Source organism: Myotis lucifugus, unplaced genomic scaffold (genome assembly GCF_000147115.1).
Source record: "Myotis lucifugus unplaced genomic scaffold, Myoluc2.0 scaffold_85, whole genome shotgun sequence".
Taxonomy (NCBI): domain Eukaryota; kingdom Metazoa; phylum Chordata; class Mammalia; order Chiroptera; family Vespertilionidae; genus Myotis; species Myotis lucifugus.
In genome coordinates this window covers 1,539,782-1,563,411 of record NW_005871133.1, presented here as the reverse complement: position 1 = coordinate 1,563,411, position 23,630 = coordinate 1,539,782, and the positions used below count along the sequence as shown (strand labels likewise).

Sequence of the window (23,630 nt, the reverse complement as noted above, 5' to 3'; positions counted from 1 at the left end):
TTATCAATTATTTTCTTTCAGCACACTGAAAGCATTATTCCAGTATCTTGTTTCAATTATTGTTATTAAGAGGTTAACAATGAGTAACATTGCTGTTTAATTTTAGGTGTTTTGTGTTTTTCTTCTCTCCAATTTTTGAAAGATTTATATTCATAAAACTGAATTTCCATTTGACAAAATACTATAGGTAAATATAAAAGTGCACAAAAAACTAATTAGAAAAATATGACTTAAAATGTTAATATGTAAAAACTCATAAAATCAATAAAAAAGCAGACTAGCCTAAAAATTGATAAATGAAGTGAATATGCAACTTATAAATGAGGAAATAGGAAGTATATAAATACATGTAAATGTTTAATATTGCTATTAAGCAAAGAAATATATCCTATCTAATAAAAGAGAAACATGGTAATTAGCCGTACCTCCGCTACCCTTCCCATTGGCTAATCAGGGCGATATGCAAATTAACTGCCAGCCAAGATGGCGGCCGGCAGCCAGGCAGCTAGAAGCGAACATGAGGCTTGCTTGCTTCAGTGACGGAGGACTCCAACGTTCCCCGCCTGCCGCTGCCGGCCTCTGAGCTTGCAGTTTGAAACATTGTTACAAATATAGAAGCTAAACAAAACCCCAGAAACCTGCTTTCAGCTAGCCTGGTTTCAGCCAGCAGGACCGCAACATTGTTTCAATTATAGAACCCAAACAAACCAGATACCTGCTTTCAGCAGCAGAGGCCTAAGAGCTGGAGCCAAGCCTCAGAGCTAAAGCTGGCCCAGAATAAAAAAGAAAAAAGAAAAAAAGAACAGGTTGGGAGCTTCAGTCACCCGCCAGCCTGAAAACAGCCCTCAGCCCCTCACCCAGACTGGCCAGGCACCCCAGTGGGGACCCCAACCCTGAAGGGTGTGTGACCAGCTGCAAACAGCCATCATCCCCTCACCCAGGCTGGCCAGGCACCCCAGTGGGGACCCCTACCCTGATCCAGGACACCCTTCAGGGCAAACCAGCCAGCCCCCACCCATGCACCAGGCCTCTATCCTATATAGTAAAAGGGTAATATGCCTCCCAGCACTGGGATCAGCGGAGCTGCGAGGCCTCCTGGCACCGGTATCAGCGTGACAGGGGGCAGCGCCCAAACCCCCTGATTGCCCTGCGGCTCTGTGTGTGACAGGGGGCGGGGTCACAACCTCCCTATCTGCCCTGCTCTGTTTGTGACAGGGGAAGGCGCCCCAACCCCCTGATCAGCCCTGATCTGTGCCTGATAGGGGGGAGCTCCCCAACCCCCTGATCACCCTGCGGCTCTGTGTGTGACATGGTGCAGCGCCCCAACCCCCTGATCGGCCCTGCTCTGTGGGTGACAGGGGGGAGCTCCTCAACCCCCTGATGGGCCCTGCTCTGTGCGTGACAGGGGGGAGCTCCCCAACCCCCTGATGGGCCCTGCTCTGAGCGTGACTAGGGGTGGCATCGCAACCTCCCGATCCGCCCTGCTCTGTGCATGACAGGGGGCGGCGCCCAACTCCCCAATCAGCCCTGCTCTTAGCCCGACCAGGGGCTGCACCTAGCGATTGGGCCTGACCTCTGCCACCCGGGAGCGGGCCTAAGCCAGCAGGCCATTATCTCCCGAGGGGCCCCAGACTGCGAGACGGCACAGGCTGGTCTGAGGACCCCCCCCCCCCCCCCGCCCGAGTGCACAAATTTTTGTGCACCGGGCCTCTAGTATCTAAATAATATACCATTTATTGTTTATTACACTGAGAAAAAAAACAAAATTACAATTCCAAGATATAAAGAATTATGCATTTTCAACAACTATATTTAAGTATAACTTACATATCATATATTTCATTTTCTGAAAATTTTAAGATCTCTTTTCCATGGTTTTATTTGTCAAACATTTCCTTTCCTTCATTCTCTATTATCTCTTTCTGAACTCCAGTTATAATTTATATGGATTTGTGCACATTGAAAGGAAATTAATTAGAAGAAATATTTTAATATCACTATTCACCCTTTCTCTATAATAGAAGTGTCAACCAAATCACAATTGAGAATGACAGATGGAAACAGACACATGTGATTGGTGTCCGTGAGAGCTTTATATATATAACTTGCTTAATTAGACCTGCTTTCTGATTTAGCTAAACTTTTTCCAGCACAGTGAAGCAACCAAACTTCTCTTTCAGATAAGTGTCTGCAACACAGCAGTAAATATCAACACAAAGCAGATTATTTATTTATTTATTTATTTATTTATTTATTTATTTATTTAAATATATGTTTATTGATTTTAGAGAGGAAGGGAGAGGGAGAGAGAGATAGAAACATCAATGATGAGAGAGAATCATGCATCAGCTGCCTCCTGCACGCCCCACACTGGGGACCGAGCCCACAACCCGGGCATGTGCCCTTCACCGGAATCGAACCCGGGACCCTTCAGTCCGAAGGCCGACATCCTATCCACTGAGCCAAACTGGCTAGGGCTATGAAGCAGATTATTATTGTAGATCATGCAGGGAGAACAAAGGGTGAAATATCTAACTGTGGCAGTGTTTGACTTTATCCTGCGCAGTGAGAAAACCTGAAGTCATTTTCAAGGTCCAACATTTCTTACTTGTTTTCAGTCGGGTCAAGTTTCTAAACTTTCTAAATCTCCATTTTCCGGCTAATGAAAAGAAAATAAAGTCTCCTATCTACCTACTCCAGGATTCTGTGAGGATCAAATGAGATGAGACATGGGAAAACACTTCACAGACATTTGGTTAAACTGTGAAATGTTTGCACTTGGCTATAAAGCAAGTCGGGTCCCTGGGCGAAAGAAACTCCCAGGAGGCTAGTCGGGCGTTGCTACATGATGTCATTACCTGGCACCCACAGCCACTGTTTCCAGGCTGGGCTGGGCTGCAGGCTGCATTTTGCACCATGGGGTCTTGGCAGCGTTGACTGCGATTTGGTGGGCTGTTGCTCTGGGATCGTGGAGGAGCCTGTGTCTGGCTTGGGGGAAGCCAAGTGTTGGTTTGTCGGTGCCCAGTCCACGGTGCCATTTCTTTTTAAATGGCCAGTGTGCATCATGGCAGCTCCTGCATTGAGTGTCTGGCCCTGGTGGGCAGTGCGCATCATAGCTACCAGTCTGACGGTGAGACGGACACTTAGGCTTTTTTATATATAGATATTCTCACTGTATTCTCAATGCTTCTTAATTTTTATGTCTCTGTCAATCTGAACTGCATTCTGGATAATTTCTTCAAATATTTTCTTCTAGTTCCCTAATTCTCTCTTCAATTATATATAATCTGCAATCTAATCTATCTATTTAGTTTAATACTTGTCATTATTATATTTTACCTATCTAAATATGCTTCATTCTTTTAAAACTACTTGCTACTTGAATATAATTTTCCAGCTTCTTTTTTAGTTCTCTTAGATATATTACATTATTTCTGTTTATTCTGATACCAGGATTTTAAGTCTTTCAGGTCTCTCATTCCTTAATGTGCCTTGATACTTGTATGGGTGACCTGCTAATTTCTGTAGAACTTCATCTGTGACAAACCTTTGAGGTTTAGGTTGAAGTATAATTCCTGAAGAGAGGATTTATGTCAGTCCAAAGTTTGGGAAACTTCCAACACAGAGACACTTTAAATTAAATTTTCCTTTACTTGATGTTTTTGAGATTACACAAATAATCCAAACCTATGCCATTATGTGGTTATGGTATTGAGGAGATAACAGCTGGACTCGACCCCTTCCAAAGTCAAGGAGATAATGAAAGAGACAATTCTGGGTCAAACTGCTTACTTAAAAAAATGCACTGAACTGATCCTGTGCTCTAGATGCTTCTGAACTAAAGCTGTACTAGAGTTGCTGTGCAAGGATCTGAAGATACCATGAGGAACTTGAACCATGTTACTCAGATTGTTTATTTTTTGTAACAGCAGAAGCACATATACACACTCAGTGCCCCTAGCCCCATCCCTCAGAATAACATGGAAGTCCTTGGGTTGTAGGAGGAACCCTTTGGAGGGAAATGGATGCCTGGTTCACACTGCCTTGACTGGTTGGGATGAAAGGGCCATTGCAGGGCCTAGTTACATGTCATCCCTAGGCCTAAGAAACCCTAAAGATGGGAATGGATGCAAGCTCAGGATATTAATCACTAATCCAGCATGTCTAGGGGTCATGGTTAAGCCTGCTACTAGCTTCCTCTACAAGAATATATACAACCAGGGTGTCCTCCTCAAAAAGTCCAAACTCCTAGGATCCCCACAAAAACATGGTCTGGCAGAAAAGGAAAGTCCTTAGAGTCTGCTGAGTGATGCAAGCCAGGTCCAGAGTGGACCACACTGCTCTCAGCCCCACTCCAAAAGGCATCCATTGGCAAGGACTGCTCAAAGGGGCACTGCCACCAGCCTGGCTCAAACCCAAGCCTGGGTTAGGAATGGTCATGTTCAATCACCTTTAGACCATCTGGACTTCTGATTCCTCAGCTATTCCCTGAAACTTTTCCATGATGATCCCTGAGGGGGGCTTGGGTGCTGGGTGTGGGGGGCTCTCCAGTGTCTTTGGACAGCACATAGTAGACTATCTCTTGGGCATTGGTCTGATTCACCACATGGATGACAGTTCTGGAGGTGTCGTGAGAGGCTGAGAGGGCTATCCCCTCACCACCTCTGCTTTCCTCTTCCACCTCTTCCTGGGGTCCTGACTCCCTTGATGCTGATTTTAGAATGATGCTCTGCAGGCTGCTCTCATTCAGTGATGCTCTCAGGTCCAATCCTTCTCGTGATTGCCACAGCAGTTGCTGTGTCAGCTCTACACTTTCATAGCGAAGTAGCTACAGCCGCATGTAGCCGTCTTCATGTTCCTTGTTCAAGTGTCACTTGAACTGGTGCTTCTTATGAAGATACATGGTGAGGCTGTTGCTCCTTGTGAAGCATTTGGTACACACATGACATTTGAACTTTGGCTCTGAGTAATCTTCATGCACTTTTCAGTAATGGGACTTGACAGAGCAGAGGGCTCGGGCACTAAAGTTGCAGTTCTCAAAATGATACCTGTAGGCTGGCTCCTTGCTATGGGTATCCAGGTGCTTCTAGAAATCAAGTAGATTCTTGCAGCTGAAGTTACAAGAGTCACATTTAAAAGGCCAGTCCTCACTGTGGCAAAAGTGCATGTGGTTGCAGAGGGAGGATGGCAGCAGACAGATCATATCACACAGAGGACACTTACGGTATAGTGATTCACATGGTTATGCATATGGTCGCACAACACCTGTCACAAATCTCATGGAACAGTGAGAGCACTGGAAGCATTGCTGATCCAATGAGGTCTGGCAATAGATGTGATCTAAGAACTTGGTATTTTTGGCAAACATGCCCCTGAAGGTGGGGCAGGCCACCACCTTTTCCTGAGTATGGCTACAGAGGTGCTTACAAAGCTTACAGTGGTCCTTGAAGGTACAGGTACAGCCTTTCCAGCCACACAGCACCACATGGTTGTCTTTGCCAACTGCTTTGTATTCACAGCACAGGCTGTGCCCCTCCACATGCCAATAGAACCACTCAGGATTATTAAAGGAGCTCTCACAGTGCTCCCACAGACATGGGAAGTGGTCAGGGATGTCAGGTCATGTTGTAGCTGTGGAAGTCCAAATGAAAGGGCTGAAGTTGGCCTGGCTCTGCAGGGCTGGCAGCCCCCCACTGATTCAGCTTGGTATGGTAGCAGTGGTAGTGGACATGGTGGACAAGGTCAGCAGAACTGTCCAGAGGACAAAGGCCACACTCCTGCCATATGCAGGGGTATTCTTCCTCCAGCATATCCTCCTCATCATCCTTTTCTTCCTTCCCCAAGCTGTGCAGGTACTTCTGCAGGAGCTGAGTGACGTGTTCACACAACTCCTACATGGCCAAACACAGAAAGGAGCAGGACCCCCATTCACACTGTAGGTCCAGGTTCTCCTTTTGGGAAACTTTCCCAGGGGGCAGCATGGCCTTCACTTGCCCCTCAGCTCCCAAGTCTCTCCAGTTTTCCTTCTACCTTGACCATTTCTGGAAGGGCCCAGATTGTTTATTATATGGCTTATGACGATGGAACTCAGCTATCAAAAAACTCTTATGGGGCCCTAACCGGTTTGGCTCAGTGGATGGAGCGTCGGCCTGTGGACTGAGGGGTCCTGGGTTCGATTCCGGTCAAGGGCATGTACCTTGGTTGCGGCGGGTACATCCCCAGTGGAGGGTGTGCAGGAGGCAGCTGATCGATGTTTCTCTCTCATCGATGTTTCCAACTCTCTATCCCTCTCCCTTCCTCTCTGTAAAAAAAACAAACAAACAAACAAAAAAAACTCTTATGGGACTAAAGTACATAAAAAAATATATTAGGGGGGGTGAGAGGAGGGAAAAGGTACCAGCTTTCCTGTGCTGCAGTAGTTATTCATCCCAAACCTATCTCACTTGTCTTTTGCAACCTGATGCACTTCCTATGATGCTGAATGGAAGCTGTGTCTGATGTATTGTAGCAATATACCAAGAAAATTTGCATGCCATGGATGCTGTATTTACTATCCTAAAGCATTTCTTCAAATTGTGGTGAAATATACATACCATGCAATTTACCATTTTAACCAATTTTAAGTGTTCAGTTCACTGGCATTAAGTATATTCATTCACACTGCTGTGTAACCATCACTATACATCTCCAGAACTTTGTCATCATTCTGTACTGAAACTGTCCAATAAACAATAACTTAGCACATCTCTAAGGTCATCCATGTTGTATAATGTATCAGAAATTCATTCATTTTTAAGACTAATATTCCATTGTATGTATTGGTATGTAACACATTTTGTTTATCCATTCATCCATCCATAAATGGACATATGAGTTGCATCCACCTTTTGGCTGTTGTGAATAACACTATAAACACTGGTGTACAAGTATCTGTTCCAGTCTTTGCTTTCAGTTATTTTAGGCATATACTCAGAAGTGGAATTGCTGGAAAATACAGTAATTCTATATTTAATTTTTTTGAGTAGTGGCCATACTGTTTTAAACAACAGCTGCACCATTTTACATTCCCACTAACAATGTACAAGGGTTCCAATTTCTCTACACCCTCACCAGTGCTTGAATTTCTGTTTGTTTGTTTTTTCGATAACAGCCATCCTAATAGGTGTGAAGTGGTATCTCATTGTAGTTGATTTGCATTTCTCTAATGATTGCTGATGTTGAGTATCTTTTCATGTGCTTACTGGCTATTTGTATATCTTCTTTGGAGAAATACCTATTTAAGTCCTCTGCCCATTTTTAAATTGGGGTGTTTGTTTTGTTTTTGAGTTGGAGTTCTTTACATATTCTGGATATTAAACCCTTATCAGATATATGACTTGCAATTTTTTTTTTTACCATTCTGTGGTTGTCACTTTATTTTGTTGATATTGTGATTTGAGGCACAAAGTTTTTAATGGTGACAAATTTCAACTTGTCTCTACTTTATTTTATTACTTTTGATATTATATTCAAAAAGCACTGCAAAATCTAATGTCATCAAGCTTTCCCCTGAAGTTTTCTTCCACATGTTTTATAGTTTTAACTCTTACATTTAGGTCTTTGATTCTTTTAAAGTTAATTATAATATATGGTGTAGGGTATGGGTCCAACTTCATACTTTTCATGTGGATATTCAATTTTCCCAACACCATTTGGGAAGATTATAATTTTCCACACTGAATTGTCTTAGTACCCTTCTCAAAAATAACTGGCCTCTCTATTCTTTCTCTTCTTTAAAATCCTCTTTTAAAAAATATGTTTTTATTGGTATTAGAGAGAGAGAGGAAAGGAGAGGGAGAGAGAGAAACATCAATGTGAGAGAAACATTGATCGGCTGCCTCCTGCATGCCCTTACTGGGGTCATGCCCACAACCTGGGCATATACCCTGACTGAGAAACAAACCAGTGACCTTTTGGTGCATGGGATACTGCTCAACCAACTGAGCAACACCAGTCAGGTTTGACCTCTCTATTCTATTCCATTGGTTTAAAAAAGTCTGTCTTAATGCCAGTAGCACAGTTTTAATTATTGTAGCTTTTTAATAAGTTTGATATCAGGGAGAGAGAGTCCTCCTACTTTATTGTTCTTTTTCAATATTATTTTGGCTATTTGAGGTCCCTTGAGATTTTCTATAAATTTTAGAATAAAATTTTCTATTTTTGCAAACGGATGTTGCTATGTGTATTTTGATAGGACTGCATTACATCTGTAGATTACTTTGGGTAGTAATGACATTTTCATAATTAAATTTTCCAATCCATAAACCTGGGATGGATTTCCATTTAATTAAGTCTTTCATTTCTTTTAGCAATGTTTGGTAGTTTTCAGTGTACAAGTCTTTCACCTCCTTGATCAAGATAATGACTAAGAATTTTATTCTTTTAAATGCTATTGTTAATGTATAGAAACACAACTGCATGTTGATCAAATGCATGTTGATTATGTATCTTAAGCTTGGCTGAATATAATTCTTAGTTCTAATGGGTTGTGTGAGTATAATCTTTAGGGTTTTTGTTACATAGAAGATTAAGTCAAACAAGAATAAATTCAATTCTTTCTTCCCAATTTGGAATTCCATTAATTAACTAATTAATTAATTAATTAATTTTTGCCTAATGCTCCAGCTACAACTTCCAATAGCTTTTTTTTTTAAGTGGCAAAAATTGGCATCCTGGTCTTGTTCCTATTTTAGAGAAAGAGCATTCAGTCTTTCACCATTGAGTATGATATTAGCTGTGTGTTTTTTAATATAAGGCCTTTATTATGTTAAGGTAGTTTCCTTCTATTTCAGATTAAGTGTTATTAACATGAATGCATGCTGAATTTTGTCAAATAATTTTTTTTGTATCAACTGAGCTACTCAGTGTTTTTAATCCTTTATTTTGTTAGTGTGGTATATTGATTGTTTGTTTTGTTTTTTTGTATGAAGAACTATTCTTGCATTCTAGATATAAATCCCACTTCATCATGGTGCATAATTCTTTCAATATGCTGCTGAATTTGGTTTGCTAGTATATTGGTGAATATTTTTGCATCAATGTTCATAAGGAATATTGGTCAGTTGTTTTCTTGAAGTTTTTTTTTGTCTTTCCTTGGTATAGGGTAGTGCTGCCCTCATAGAATTAGTTAGGAAGTGTTCCCTTCTCTTCAATTTTTTTGAAGAGTTTGAGAAGGATTGGTATCCATTATTTTTTAATGTTTGGTAGACTTATTAGTGAAGCCGTTTGATACAGGCATTTTATTTGTAGGTAGGTTTTTGATTACTGATTCAGTCTTCTTACTAGTTACAGATCTATTTGGATTTTCTATTCCTTTGTGATTCAATCTACTAGGCTTTGTGTTTGTAGGAATTTGTCCATTTCATCTAGATTATCCAATTTTGTTGATCTTTTTAAAGAAACAATATTTGATTTAGTTAATTTTTCTGTATTGCTTTTTCCATTTGCTATTTTATTTCTGCTTTAATCTTTATTATTTTCTTTTTTCTTCTAGTTTTGGGTTTTGTTCATTCTTCTTTCTTTAGTTCCTTAAGCTATAATGTTAGGTGGTTGTTTTGAGACTTTTCTTTTTAAATGTAAGCATTTACAGCTATAACTTTCCTTATCACTTAAGTTTTGTTAGGAATCATGGAGGCAGTGTAACTTTTTTTTTAATGTGCTGAAAAAAAAGAGCTGTCAATCCAGAATACTACATCTAGTGACAATATCCTTCAGGAATAAAGGTAAAATAAAGGCATTTTCAGATGAAAGAAAGCTATTAGAAGGTATTTCCAACAGACTTGTTTAAGAACTAGAACACCCAACCAATAAAAATACCACAACGATTAACACTTAAATAAGACTTATAAATCAGTCGTTGTTTTAAATACTTTACATGGACTCACTCACTTAATTCAAGAACACTGGTACTATTAACATCCTCATTATACAGATAAGAAAACAAAACAGATGTTAAGTAGCTAGTAAGTAGTAGAGCCCCAATAGAACCCAAGCCAGCCATCTGCCTTCAGAGATGATGTTCTTAACTAATACTTGATACTATCTTTCAACTTTCTTATACTGAAAACCTATAGTATATCAAGTAATCAAATAGATAAAAACAATTTGGAATAGATTTGGTGATTCTGAAAGGTATTTTTATTTAATTTTGCTTTCTAGAGATAAAAACAGAAATGCAAGGCACCAACTTGATAGATTACCTTGAAAAAAATTCTATTAGAATTAGGATGTATTGATTTATCAATAAAAATAACCTTAACAATAAATATTTTTTGAGTACTTACTATGTGTTAAAAGTTGTTTTGCAGGGTGAGGATGTAAAAATGAGTAAGACAAAGCTCCTGTTCTTGAGAGTTTTATACAAATTAGGTAATACAGACAAGAAAGTACAGTAGGTCCTCGGGCTACGTCGGTGATCCGTTCCTATGGATGTAACGCGATTTTCGCTGTAAGTTGGAACCTACCTACATAAGCACCTACGTCACTCACATGGAGCACATACACAGCAGTAATGAAGTGAAACAGTAAAAGAAATTTAAAAGAAAGATAACAATTCCTGACCTTTAGTTTTGGTAAATAAATAATAAAAAGCATAAAGCACATATGAACATATGTCGAAATGATGGAACATTTTTTTTTTTTACAAATAAATGGGAGATGGCGATGTAACCATGAAACAACGTACGTCGAGTCTGACGTAACCTGAGGACTGTTTGTAAATAATTACAATATAGCATGTGTTATAATAGAAGTATACGCAAAGTCCAAAGTACATACAAGGTAAAAATGCTATCAAAAGGAAGCATCAATCTAATCATGGCTGTTTTAAAAATAGGAATTAAAAAAGGCTTTAAAAAGCACCAAAAAATGAACATTCATGGAAATATTCTACAATTTCCTTTTCCACTCATGTAGAACTGTTTCAAATCTATTAACTGTTTCAAATCTGTGGAAACTCTCAGTTAAGTCGGCAACGAACAGAAAGAAAAGTTAGAAGAATCTGTTACCCTGATGTGTATATGTTTTAATTTTCAAAGCCCACAGCATAAAGATGATGACCTTATACAAAGTACTTAGAATCAGCTCCTGTTGATTAGTTATCCACTTACTCAGCAGTCCAGTGCTCAGTCCAGTGGATTCAAAAGATGGAAAAGGAATTAATCCAGAAAAATCTTTCAATAAGAAAAAAAGTAATATTTCTATACTGGATCAAGAAATCTATAGTCAATTTTAAGGATTACCTTAACAGTTGCAAAGAACAAGTTCTCCAGGTTAACTGTGGGATCATTAAGGACAAGGCCTTACATATTTTTTTCTATTCTTAGTATCCCTAATGGTTAATATGGGGCCTGTCAAATAGAGTATCACTATGCCTGCCAAAATAGAATTTACATTATAAAAGAATTAACAAGAGATGAAGTTTAATTCTTTAACTATATTTCTTTTATTCCAAGAAAGAGTTATTTTATGTTCACAGATAACTACACTTAATTCCATAGAGAAAAGGGATCAAATGTGACTCTCGACCTCATATCTATAGTAATATAAGTAAAGGCTAAAAAAAAAAAAATCCCCAACAGAATAAAAGAGTTAATATAAGTTCCTTAAAGATCAGCATGGTCTTTTAAGTTTAAAATCTCTATCATTCTACTTTAATTCTATTTTTGCTCTTACTAAAATATTCCCATATAGTACTTGTGATAGCAAAGGGAATACAGTATCTAATGACCCATTCACATTTCCTTTTAGTTATTTTCAAGTGGCTTCTCTTCATGGGATATAAACTTAGTCCAAGTAAAAGAAAGGGCATTGTAACTCACATTCTAAGCATTAAATGCATATATTTACTTATATATTCATATTGTACATAGGGTCAATAAATGGCTATAAATGATTGTGGTATGCTTATATTATAAAGTTGCTGTGTATTTTTAGGTTGCTCTGAGATCAACTGTCTATTTAATCAAATCATTAAATCAACAGACTCTCACTAATTTATACTTCTGTCTTTAACTTAAATGATATGTTATATGTTGTCCTCATTAAAGGAGATTTTAATCTAAGAGTTGCTAAAGTAATAAATAAATAAACCATTAGATCAGTGATGGCGAACCTTTTGAGCTCAGCGTGTCAGCATTTTGAAAAACCCTAACTTAACTCTGGTGCCGTGTCACATATAGAAATTTTTTGATATTTGCAACCATAGTAAAACAAAGACTTATATTTTTGATATTTATTTTATATATTTAAATGCCATTTAACAAAGAAAAATCAACCAAAAAAATGAGTTCGCGTGTCAGAGGTGTCATAGGTTCGCCATCACTGCATTAGATTGAGATGGATGTCAACATCTATGTCAACAAAAGCATAGTTTTAAATACACTAATTTAATAAAATAATAATGTACTATTAATTGAGTTTTCATGACCAGATATCAATATATCTAATTACAAACTGGAATAAAAGTTAGTAACTTGTGAGAACAACTTAATTTTAGAAATTCTACTGTTTAGTTTTATCAAATTAGTATTTGAATGCAATTAATGAATATTAATTAATGATTGCAGATAATCACAAAAAGAATAGTTTTACATCTTAATAAACTGGACTCTTCTCTGTGTTAGGACTAACAACTTTTAGCAGTAATATAGTACTTTCTAAAACTTTAAATATAATATGCAAAAAGAAAAATCTTGAAAGAAACTAATGTCCAACATTTGACTGGACAGGAAACTAAGACTTTTAATTCTTGGGAACATATGGGGCAAACTTAATTGTTATAACTCAAGTTTCTTGGGTTTATCAGTCTATTGTAGTGATTAATAGTATGGAATTAATTTTATTTGCAACATTTTGGTGACTTTCTTACCTAGAGAGCATGCCCAGAGGTGTAACATTAAGTGATCCCATCAGCATTGCCAGGGCCATCCCTGGTGCTTCCCGTTCTATTACTTCTTTTGTGGCCTGTAATTAAAGATTAAATAGCAGACTGAGTGAAACTAGCCAAAAAGAAGGAATGCAGAGTAGTAAAATTAACTTCAATGTAAGTATAAACCATACTTTTCCTAAACCACACTTTGTAGTTCTTCAGACTTTTTTTTTTTAAGGCAGCAAGACTCAGTTCTTTGGGACCACTGAATAAAAGCCGAGGACCAGGACATACAGGGAACTTTTACATTAGCAGACCTTTCTTATATCTTACAATTCTGAAGTATTTGATAAAAGTCTCATCTCGCCTAATAACCTAAATCAGGGGTCCTCAAACTTTTTAAACAGGGGGCCAGTTCACTGTCCCTCAGACCGTTGGAGGGCCGGACTATAGTTTAAAAAACAAACTAGTCGGCTGCTAAGCAACAGGCAGTGGCGGCAAAAACACCCAGTGGGCCGGATAAATGTTTTCAGCAGGCCGCATGTGGCCCACGGGCCGTAGTTTGAGGACCCCTGACCTAAATTTTAAAAGAAAGTCCCAGATTGCTATAAGGGCTCAATAGATTTCTAAGGGTAAGAAATTTGGGTAAATTTATTTTTGTCTATCACTCTTAAAATAATTAGTCCCTCCCTGAAACCCTGCGATCATTTTGTATCTCTCCTAGCTCTATACTTTTATGATATAATTAAAAGGAACTCAAGAAGTCATCAGTCAACTTTTCCCATGTATTGGGTAGAAAAAAACCCTCTAGGTTCCATATCTTCAATATGAATTACCATCTACTTTAAAAATAATAAAAGTGATAGGCTTTATTTATATAACAAGTTTTAAGATAGAACATTTTTAAGACAAGTGTGTTTAAACCTGGAATAAGCTAATGAAGGAGACAGGAATATTTCTTTTCTAAAGGTAAATCAAATTAGGTATATATTATTCTGTGATGGTAAAGATATGACTTAGGTTAAAACTTGAGTGTGAAATATATGATTTAATTAATTCCTAATCCTCTGTTTTTATAAATATAGCTTACAATACTTGGGGGCAGTACAAAAGTGAAATTTGCAAAACAAAGTGTTCCAATAAATAAGAAAAATGCAAATGAGATAAAACGTAAATTATGGACAAAGGTTTATATTTCAATATTTCATTAGAAGTAGAGAGATATTCTTAGATTGTAGCTCTGGGAAAAATGTAGAATGAGGACTGGGCAAAGCAGTTAATATGCATCGAGTATGTGTTAGAGATATCAGTCAACTTTTAAGATTAATTGTTAGTTAACCCCTTATAACTATACAGAATAAAGGACGACTAGAATTGATGTAATCTACTGGTCTACTGAATCCCAGCATAATTCAATACTTTACAATGGCAGACATTTAAAGGAAACTAATATACCAAAATATTTTTCAATAAATTGTGCTTTAAAAATAGAGGGTCAACAGATAGGAGAAAGGAAATTCTTAAATTCCTAAATTTAGAAGTTAATTACTTTCATTTAAATGTATAGATAAAAATTGCCAAGCTAGCATTATCAGAATCTTTTATTTTCCAAATTCAATCTGTCTGGTATGATTTTGAGGTCTCTTGAGAAGAAACACTATTTCCATGTTAAAAGGATATATTCCAAAGTACAGTAGCATAGTTTATTTAAAGATAAGGGAAAATACCAACATGTAGCTGAGAGAAGTCTTTCATTTAAACAAATACTTTAAAGCACAGCACTTATCCATCTCCACATTAGTTATTAAACACCTATGTACTAAATTGTATTCTATGCATTGATGTTGCATTAATGAAAACAAACTTATAAGAGTTTGTGTAAACTCACTGTTACCTGGTACATAAAAAACTCAATTGGCAAATTATATTTGAGAATTACCTAAAAAATATGCAATTCATTAAATTTTCTACATACTCTTAAAATATGCAATTGAATTTGGTCAGATCACAGTGGTTTACCTTGATTGCCTCATCTCACTTTTCAAAGAATCGTTTTACTGGACTTTGCTTTTGTGGCATGCAATTGAAGCCAATGAAATGGCTCAGTGCGACTCATACTTACATCACAAACTATCTGAGGCCACTGTTCACTACATTGCATTGTGATCCTATTTAAGAGAATCTATAGAGAAATTTCCTCTTAAGTGTCACAACTAAGAATGGGTCTTTTTCTGTGCTACTAGTTTGTTTTTAAATTATGATGCTTGTGAATTAAATTATCCTTTAGAAAAGAGGAAAATTTGTGGATACTGTTTTAGTATGCTTCCTGAACACAACTGAATTGCATCTTATTGTTTCTTGCCCTATTTTTTCACATTTATCTTGTTAAAAGTTATGTTCTATGTGTTTGGATAAACCATCTTAATTATTTTTAGTGTATTAATAAATATATGGATGATGGATGGATAGATTAATGAATTTTTTATACAAAGGTCTTCATCTTTCTCCAAACATAATTTAGGGAGGACAGTTAATTCTTTCTGAAGACTTTTTAGAGCAGTGGTTCTCAACCTTCTTATTGTCGCGACCATTTAATACAGTTCCTCATGTTGTGGTGACCCCCAATTTCATTGTTAAAAATTGAACATAATTAAAGCATAGTGATTAATCACAAAATAATATGTAATTATATATGTGTTTTCCGATGGTCTTAGGCGACCCCTGTGAAAGGGTCGTTCGACCCCCAAAGGGGTAGCAACCCACAGGTTGAGAACCGCTGTTTTAGAGAATTTGGGCTTATAGACACAATTTTTGTATATTTTAGAACAGAACAGAAAAGGAAATTATATACTGTGGTGATGTCACTAAAAGGCACCGGTGCTCACAGTAGTGATGGGGAGATTGTCAGACTCTCTCTAGGACTAGACAAAAACCAACTTTTCAATAGAGTATCCCTAAGTAATGCACAAATATGGTCTTTCTTACATCTATGTCAAATACATCTTTTCTATGAACCATCAGAACCTTCTATTTCCCTTTTCTTTTTCCTTTTTTAAAAATATATTTTATTGATTTTTTACAGGGAGGAAGGGAGAGAGATAGAGAGTTAGAAACATCGATGAGAGAGAAACATCGATCAGCTGCCTCCTGCACACCCCCTACTGGGGATGTGCCCACAACCAAGGTACATGCCCTTGTCCGGAATCGAACCTGGGACCCTTCAGTCTGCAGGCTGACGCTCTATCCACCGAGCCAAACTGGCTAGGGCTCTTTCTCCTCTTAAGCTGTTTGGTATAGCAGTAAAATCATCATCTGAGAGATCAGACAATGCCACTACATATTTAAGGTAGATGAGAATAAGGGCTGGATATATTGCAGCACCTAGCACAATATCCAACATATACTATGTGTATTCAATAAATTTTTTTTGAATAAAAGTATTAATGAGTAAATGAACCAATATACTTTGAAACTTGGCTTTATCACTTAATTGTTCTGTGCATTACAACAAAATGTTTAACTTTTCTGAGCTTTAGTGTACTTATGAATAAATGGATATAATAGTAAAACATATCTACATCTTATGAGAAGTAAATGATATAAGTAAATCACCTATCACAGAGTAGTCAATACATGTCAATTCTCTCTATGCTTCTACCTTCCAATTCGCCTTACATCCTTGCAGTTTTGATCTCACCAGTTAGAGAACAGGAATAATACAAAAAAACAGAAACCAAACCTAGAAACAGTGGTTGAGAACCAAAAGTGAAGGAAAAGAGAATGGAGAGCAAGAACCTAAATCTTAGAATGTTGACAAGTGGGGGCAGGAAGCAGAACACTGAAATAGTGGAATCTAAAGAGAATAAGAGGTCAAATGAAGTGGAAATTGGAAGAAGTATAGGGGGGCAAGAGCTGGTGAAGGCACAATTAGAAGGAAAAGAGCAAGAGAATAAAACAGGAAAAAGTGATCTAAATTATTTAAAAATCCAAACGGCAGCATAGTTTTAACAATGTAGCTTTACCCTTTCAATCATATATACTAGTATGCTATAGATAATGAAGATTATATGTGCCTTTATTGTCCAAGTACTAATAGATATCATTCATTATTAATAGATTATTCATAATAAATGGAAAAAAGGATGCCATTACAACTTTAAAACCATTTTTCTTAATTAGCTTAATGTTTCTACTTTCTCATACTTAATTTGATTGCTAAATTTTTTTTCCTTGAGCAATAGTAGAAATTTCTATTTCTATTTCAGATATAAACTTTTCTGAACTAGTAGTGTCTAAAATAATGATGTTTAATTAGATTTAGCTATTCCCTGTAAATAAGACATTTTATCTTTAATTTCTAAATACTTTCTAAACTATAAAAATTCAATCTCCTATGGAAAATTGCTTACTGTGATCTTATTTTTTTACCCTTGACACTTTGAAGATAACATTTAAGTCAGAAAGATGCTTCAAAGACTGGTCAAGTTCCAAAAAAAGAGTGTCATAAACAATAATTCTATAGGCAGGGAACTTGTCAATGAAATTGAGTTCCATTTTTAACTTCACAGAAAAAAAAATGACCTTAAAAAATGTTATTGCTAAAAAGCAATCACATTTAAATAAGTACAGGACACATAGCAGCTACATGTCAATGGGTAGAAATTTCTTATATTCCTGGTGATTGTGAAAAATCACTTTTACTTACTTTATAGATATTTATTAACAAACCATAATTTGTATTAATATTTACATGCTTGTTACTCAACTATGTAGGTTTAATAAAATATCCTCCTAACAATTACTACAGTGCTCTCTGCTCTTTGTTCTTAAGTAACAAAGATTATCTTTGAAACACCATTTAATGGCTACTAATAATGTAAAGCTATCAAGGTAGGATCTGGTTAGAGGAGTAGTTCTCTAACAGTAGTGTGCATCAGAATCTTCAAGAGGCCTTGAACAACACTGATTGCTGAGACCTTGACTCAGAATGTCTGACTGGAGTCTCAAAATTTGCATTTATAACAGGTTATGCTTGTGATGATGGTCAGAGGACCACACTTTGAAAAACACACTGCGAATAGACGTAATGAGGTTGATTCATGATAAGGTGTACTACTTGATCTAATCTTCATGATCACCTTATAATATTCAACTTTGTAAAGTAGACTGAAATAAATGTTAGGATATTTCATAAGAGCAAAATGTAGACCTAGTGAGGAGATAAATTTGGTAAAAATAAGCAGTATAATGCCATCCAATTAAATTTTCCTTACTCTATTCATTAAAGGGCAAACACATTAATTTTATTTTACACTTTAAAAAGAGATTATAATAAACTAACAGTTCAGAGCCTGCCTCTTTAAGTATACTATGGTACAGAGAAGCTATTTTTTTTTCAGTTTTCTAGATGTTATTTATTAAAAATAGATCCTCTGTCCCTCTCAGCCTGGCTGGGGAAGCAGTCTTTCCCTACGTATTTCCCCAAATGGATGAAGCAGTAAGTTTGGGGACTCGAATGAAGCAGTAAGTTTGGGGACTCGAAAGCCATAGCCATCCTGAGCCAGGAGTGAAGGTGGCAGCAGCAAACGGCCACCTGCAGGCTCCCACTGCCCAGGCCAGGGGCCAGGACAAGGCAGCCTCCGGGCATCACCACACAGCGCACTCAACACCTGAGGAGGGACAAGGGCCAGCATGGCTTCCACACACGTGGGAAGGGAAAAAGCTGGACCCAACACAAAACATGAACTTATGGGAAAGGAAGGCCAGGATGGGAGGAGAGGCAGACCCCGGCAGGGCCAGAGGTTGGCCCCTGGAGAGGTCCCAGGCGACCCACTCGATAGCGAGTGCTTTCAGTCACGCCCACGCGCGCACCGAGTTCCAGGCTAGAGAAGCTATTTTTAATACAATTTTTTCCTCAGGACTACAAAGACATGATATATAAAATTTACATGTATGACTAACTCTTAAGTATGCTCAAGGAATACCAAATATAAATCGTCTTTCTCCTCTCATTGAAGAAACAGAGCATAATGAAATAAGAGACACATTATTATAAGGGCAGCTTTAAATTTAATTTAATTAATTAAACGTTCATTTCTAGATTTTGTAATTTTATATTAGTTGCAAACACCTTTCAAACAATCATAACACATCACTGTCTCACAACAGTGTGACTAAAGCAGTTAGACATACTGCAACAAGAAGGTGAAGATGCTACCCAGGATAATGGTAGTTATCCCAGTTTTACTTGGAAGATATGATCTGGTTGATAATGTTTTAGGCTTCTTAAATATTTACATCTTCTTCCACTCCTGGAAGAAGCAGAAAGCTTTTCAAAAATGGATATACTTTATTATGTTTTTCAAAGTTGTACAATATTTAAATAATATCTGGTTATGATAAAAGATCAAGGGAGACTGTATAATTATAGAGAGAAAGCAAGAAAAAAAGAGTAAAAATTTAAGTACTGTAGCCAATTTCATCTTCTATTCCATTCAGTGAACAACACGTTGCAGTTAGCACGAGATGCCGAGTTAAGTCTGCTGTTTCTCCAGTTCACCTCAGTTCCCATAAGCATCACTGAGTTAACATATCAGTGTTCTAAGTAAGGTTCTGATGTTCAAAGGTAAGTATTTCTTATATAACATGGCCTCTAAAACAAGCCAAGCAATTTATCTGATTCAACAAAAGGATTTATTTCAATGTTAGAGTAAAAACAAATTGTTGGGTTACAGAGAATATGTCTTTCTATAATAATACTACATCACAGTTACTTTACCTATGAAAAATCTCATCCTCTTTGCTAACATTTAGATCCCAACCTCTTCGAAATAACTAACTTGAGTATACAGTGATAAATACTCCTTAGCTTCAAAACATTTTTCTTTACCCGGTTATTTTTCACATTGTTTTCCTTCTTTATCTAAAAATTAATTTAATTAATTATCACACATATATACACACATATTTTTACGCATGGAATTTTGGGCTGATATCTTAGAATCAAGATTTGTAATTTAAGATCTGAGGATCCCAGACTCTTTCAGAACCTCCAGACGACGGTGCTCAGAGTAAGGTAGGTCACTAAACCAAAAAAAGTCTATGTCACCTTCAAGTTTGAGATTTAAAAGAAGTCAAAATAGAGTCCATCCTTGAGCAACAACAACAACAAATTACACTTCATAAAACTAAGGTTAATGTATGTGTGTATGTGTGTGCACACACGTACACATGTTCTAGGACTGGAATTGAGTTCCTCAGGCTGGGGCTATAGGCAACTGAAGAGTTGACTTTATTAGGGTAGCTGGTGGGACTGAGGAGGAAGAAGTTGGCTGCCCATTACCTAGTCAAAATGGGTGGAAATAAACATCCCTACTAACACATAAATAAACATACACATGCATGCCTAAGACTGCTCATTTATAACATTTTCTCTTTCGATGCTACCTTAATGTTCATTTTAGCTGAATGATATGATCTGTTCTAGAAATTGTACCCTTAAGTATGGCTCAAGATATGCAAGAACCAAACCAAATTCACAAGAATACCCAATAAAGGATATTTAACAATTCAGGTTTATAAAACAAACCTAAAGATTTGATAACCAAGCAATATTATTTTATATTAAGAGAATTATGAACAGTGTTAACTCAGGTCCTGTCTTCACAGAATAAAAATCAAGTATCTAAGAGCAGAGGGTACCCAAAGCAGGAACATTGAGTGGAGCAAATGGAAACTGCCCTTTTGTTCAACACTGTAATAGGAAGGGCAAAGTTTTATACTAACAAAATTTGCTTCTAGGGAAAGAAGAGATAACAAAAAAATAGGTGGGGATGTGGGGGGCGGAGGGGATGACACCACTAGATTATGTCACATCCTAGTTTCCAAAAGTTCTTCTTCTTTTATTAATGTAGATTGACCAGAAGCTATCAGACATTTTGTAATTTTCTCTGAATAATTTTCATATATCTCAGCTTCTGCAAATTCTGTTTTGTAAACCTTTTTATATTACAAAATGATGGTCTATATAAGGAATATTTTCCTTAATCTTCTTGACCTGTCTAATTGCCAGCAGCAATGACAAGAAAACATCAGAGAGAAACAGTACTGTTTCAAAAGGATGGAATCAGAAAAAAAATATATGGCTATTAATTTTCAGTATCTCAAAATAAATCTGGCCTAAATAAATCAAGGCAAATGTAGTTCTATTCTTAAAGTTATTTATAAAACTGTTCTTGTGTCATCACAGAGGTAGTCAGAAAGCTAAATAAATAGCAATTAATAGAAATCCAAAATATTAGTCTGTTAAAAGCAGTAAAGCTTATATAAAACAAATGCCTAATGTTATGGCTCATCATAACAGAAAAGTAATCTCACAATTACTCAGGTGCTACCTCAGAACAATATATTTTGAGTCTAATATGATATATTCTGAACATAAATCTTTAAAGATAAAAGGGCACTGTTTTTGATTAAACTATGGATAACTATGACATGAGGCTCAAAAATGAGTTTGAATCCTGACATATTAAGATTGTTCTATGGATTGTGCTCAAGATTTTCCAAAGTTTTTCAACTAAGTGGAACAGTAAAATTATTATAAGTGAGAGGCCAAATTATGTAAGAATAAAAATTTTAATATATTATTTTTATATTAAAAATATACTATTTTTATTATGTGATGGAAGATTTAAAAAATTGGTCTCCAAAACATTAAAGTGAGAAAGTAGGTAGCATTAGAAAAATTTAAAGTATTGAATACATTAGGAAGAGAAAATAATACAATCTTAGATATTTAATTCACTTTTTGAAACATAATTATTTTATTTAAATATTAGTAAATTAAGAAAGTCAAATATGATTATTAGATTTAAAGTATATAACACACTTAGGAATTAATTCTTTCTGTATCTAAATCAAATCTATATATATAAAACCCTAAGCAACCAGACGACTGGATGACTGGCCAGTAGTCATGACATGCACTGACCACCAGGGGGTAGACGCTCAACGCATAGGCATGGAAACATGGAACAGACTGATGAATTTCACAGGGAAGTGGGGAGGAGGGAGGGTGGAAAGAGATTAATAAATCCGTGCACTGGGCTTCTAGTTCCTATATAAGTGATTTGTCCTTCTTCGGTTACTTTAAAAATCATTGCCTTTATTCTTTCTTTTTGGGGCTATGATGAATGTACTTTGGTATTTCTCATTTCATTCTCCATACCTATGTCTCTCTTATATTCCCATTAAATCATCTCTCTATGTAATTTTTCCAATATGAATTGGAAAAATAGTAATTTCCTCAGATAGATATTTCAGTGTGCGAATTCTCTCTTCTGCTGGTCTAATCTGCTGTTTTATCTGTTCATCGATTTTTTAGACTTGCATTTTCTTATTTCTAAGAATTCCATCCCTCCCAAAATTGCTCATTCATAAATGATGATCTCTTATGTCTTTATTTTTGTTAGTCTCTCTTTGTTCTTTTGGACATTTCACCATAGGTAGGTTAAACATATATCCTGGCTTGCCAGGGACAGTTTGATGTGTTTCTGTTGAACGAAGTCAGGGTCAGAGAGGCCTGGGGTGTGGTTCAGTCTTTTCAACCCATGCCTGCATCCCAGATGCTAATGACAGTGGTAGCAGTGATGGTACTACTCAGGGCCTGGCCGGCCCCGTCCCAGTGGACACACACACACACACACACACACACACACGGCGCCTGCTTCGAACCTCCGCAGCGGGCCTAAGCTGTCAGTAGGACATCCCCTGAGGGCTCCTGGACAGTGAAAGGGGGCAGGCTGGGCCGAGGGACCCCCACCCCCTAGTGCACAAATTTATATTTATTAACTCTAGTCTACACTAATAAAAGAGAAAAATGGTAATTGGCGTACGACTGCTACCCTTCCCATTGGCTAATCAGCGTATCCTCATGCAAATTAACTGTCAGCCAAGATGGCGGCCGGCAGCCAGGCAGCTGGAAGCAAACATGAGGCTTGCTTGCTCCAGTGACTGCAGACTCCAACGTTCCCTGCCTGACTTGCCGGCCTCTGAGCTGGCAGTTTGAAACATTCTAACAAATATAGCCGGCTGGGATCTCAGAGCTGAAGTTATACATTGTTTCGATTATAGAACGGCAAACAAACCAGCAGCGGAAGCCTCAGAGCTAGAGCCACAGCTAAAGCTGGCCCAGAAGAGAAAAAAAAAAGAAAAAAAGGAGTGGTTGGGAGCTTCAGTCAAAACCGCCAGCCGGAAAGCAGCCCTCAGCCCCTCACCCAGACTGGCCAGGCACCCCAGTGGGGACCCCCACCCTGAAGGGTGTGTGACCAGCTGCAAACAGCCATCATCTCCTCATCCAGGCTGGCCAGGCACCCCAGTGGGACCCCCACCCTGATCCAGGACACTCTTTCAGGCAAACCAGCCCGCCCCCAGGCCTCTATCCTATATAGTAAAAGGGTAATATGCCTCCCAGCACCGGGATCAGCAGAGCCGCGAGGCTCCTGGCACCAGATCAGCATGACAGGGTGCAGCGCCCAAACCCCCTGATTTGCCTGCGGCTCTGTGTGTGACAGGGTGTGGCATCCCAACCCCCTGATCCCCTGCGGCTCTGTGTGTGACAGGGGGTGGCGGCCCAACCACCCTCCCCCCACGGCCCTGCTCTGTGTGTGACGGGGTAGAGCCATAACCTCCCCATCGGCCCTGCCCTGAGTGTGACAGTGGTGGC

General features: G+C 37.6%; 1 protein-coding gene and 1 pseudogene across 3 annotated transcripts in view; both read right to left on the bottom strand.

Moving 5' to 3' along the window:
• GPHN (gephyrin) overlaps window positions 1–23,630 on the bottom strand; it is a 414,574-nt gene that overhangs the window by 185,530 nt on the left and 205,414 nt on the right. For all 3 annotated transcript variants that reach the window (XM_006090985.3, XM_006090983.3, XM_023755821.1), the window contains one exon: window positions 12,908–13,002. In XM_006090985.3, coding sequence (XP_006091047.1) covers window positions 12,908–13,002 — 95 coding nt within the window. The remainder of the gene's footprint in view (window positions 1–12,907; window positions 13,003–23,630) is intronic.
• On the bottom strand, window positions 4,453–5,981 carry LOC102424822 (annotated as a pseudogene).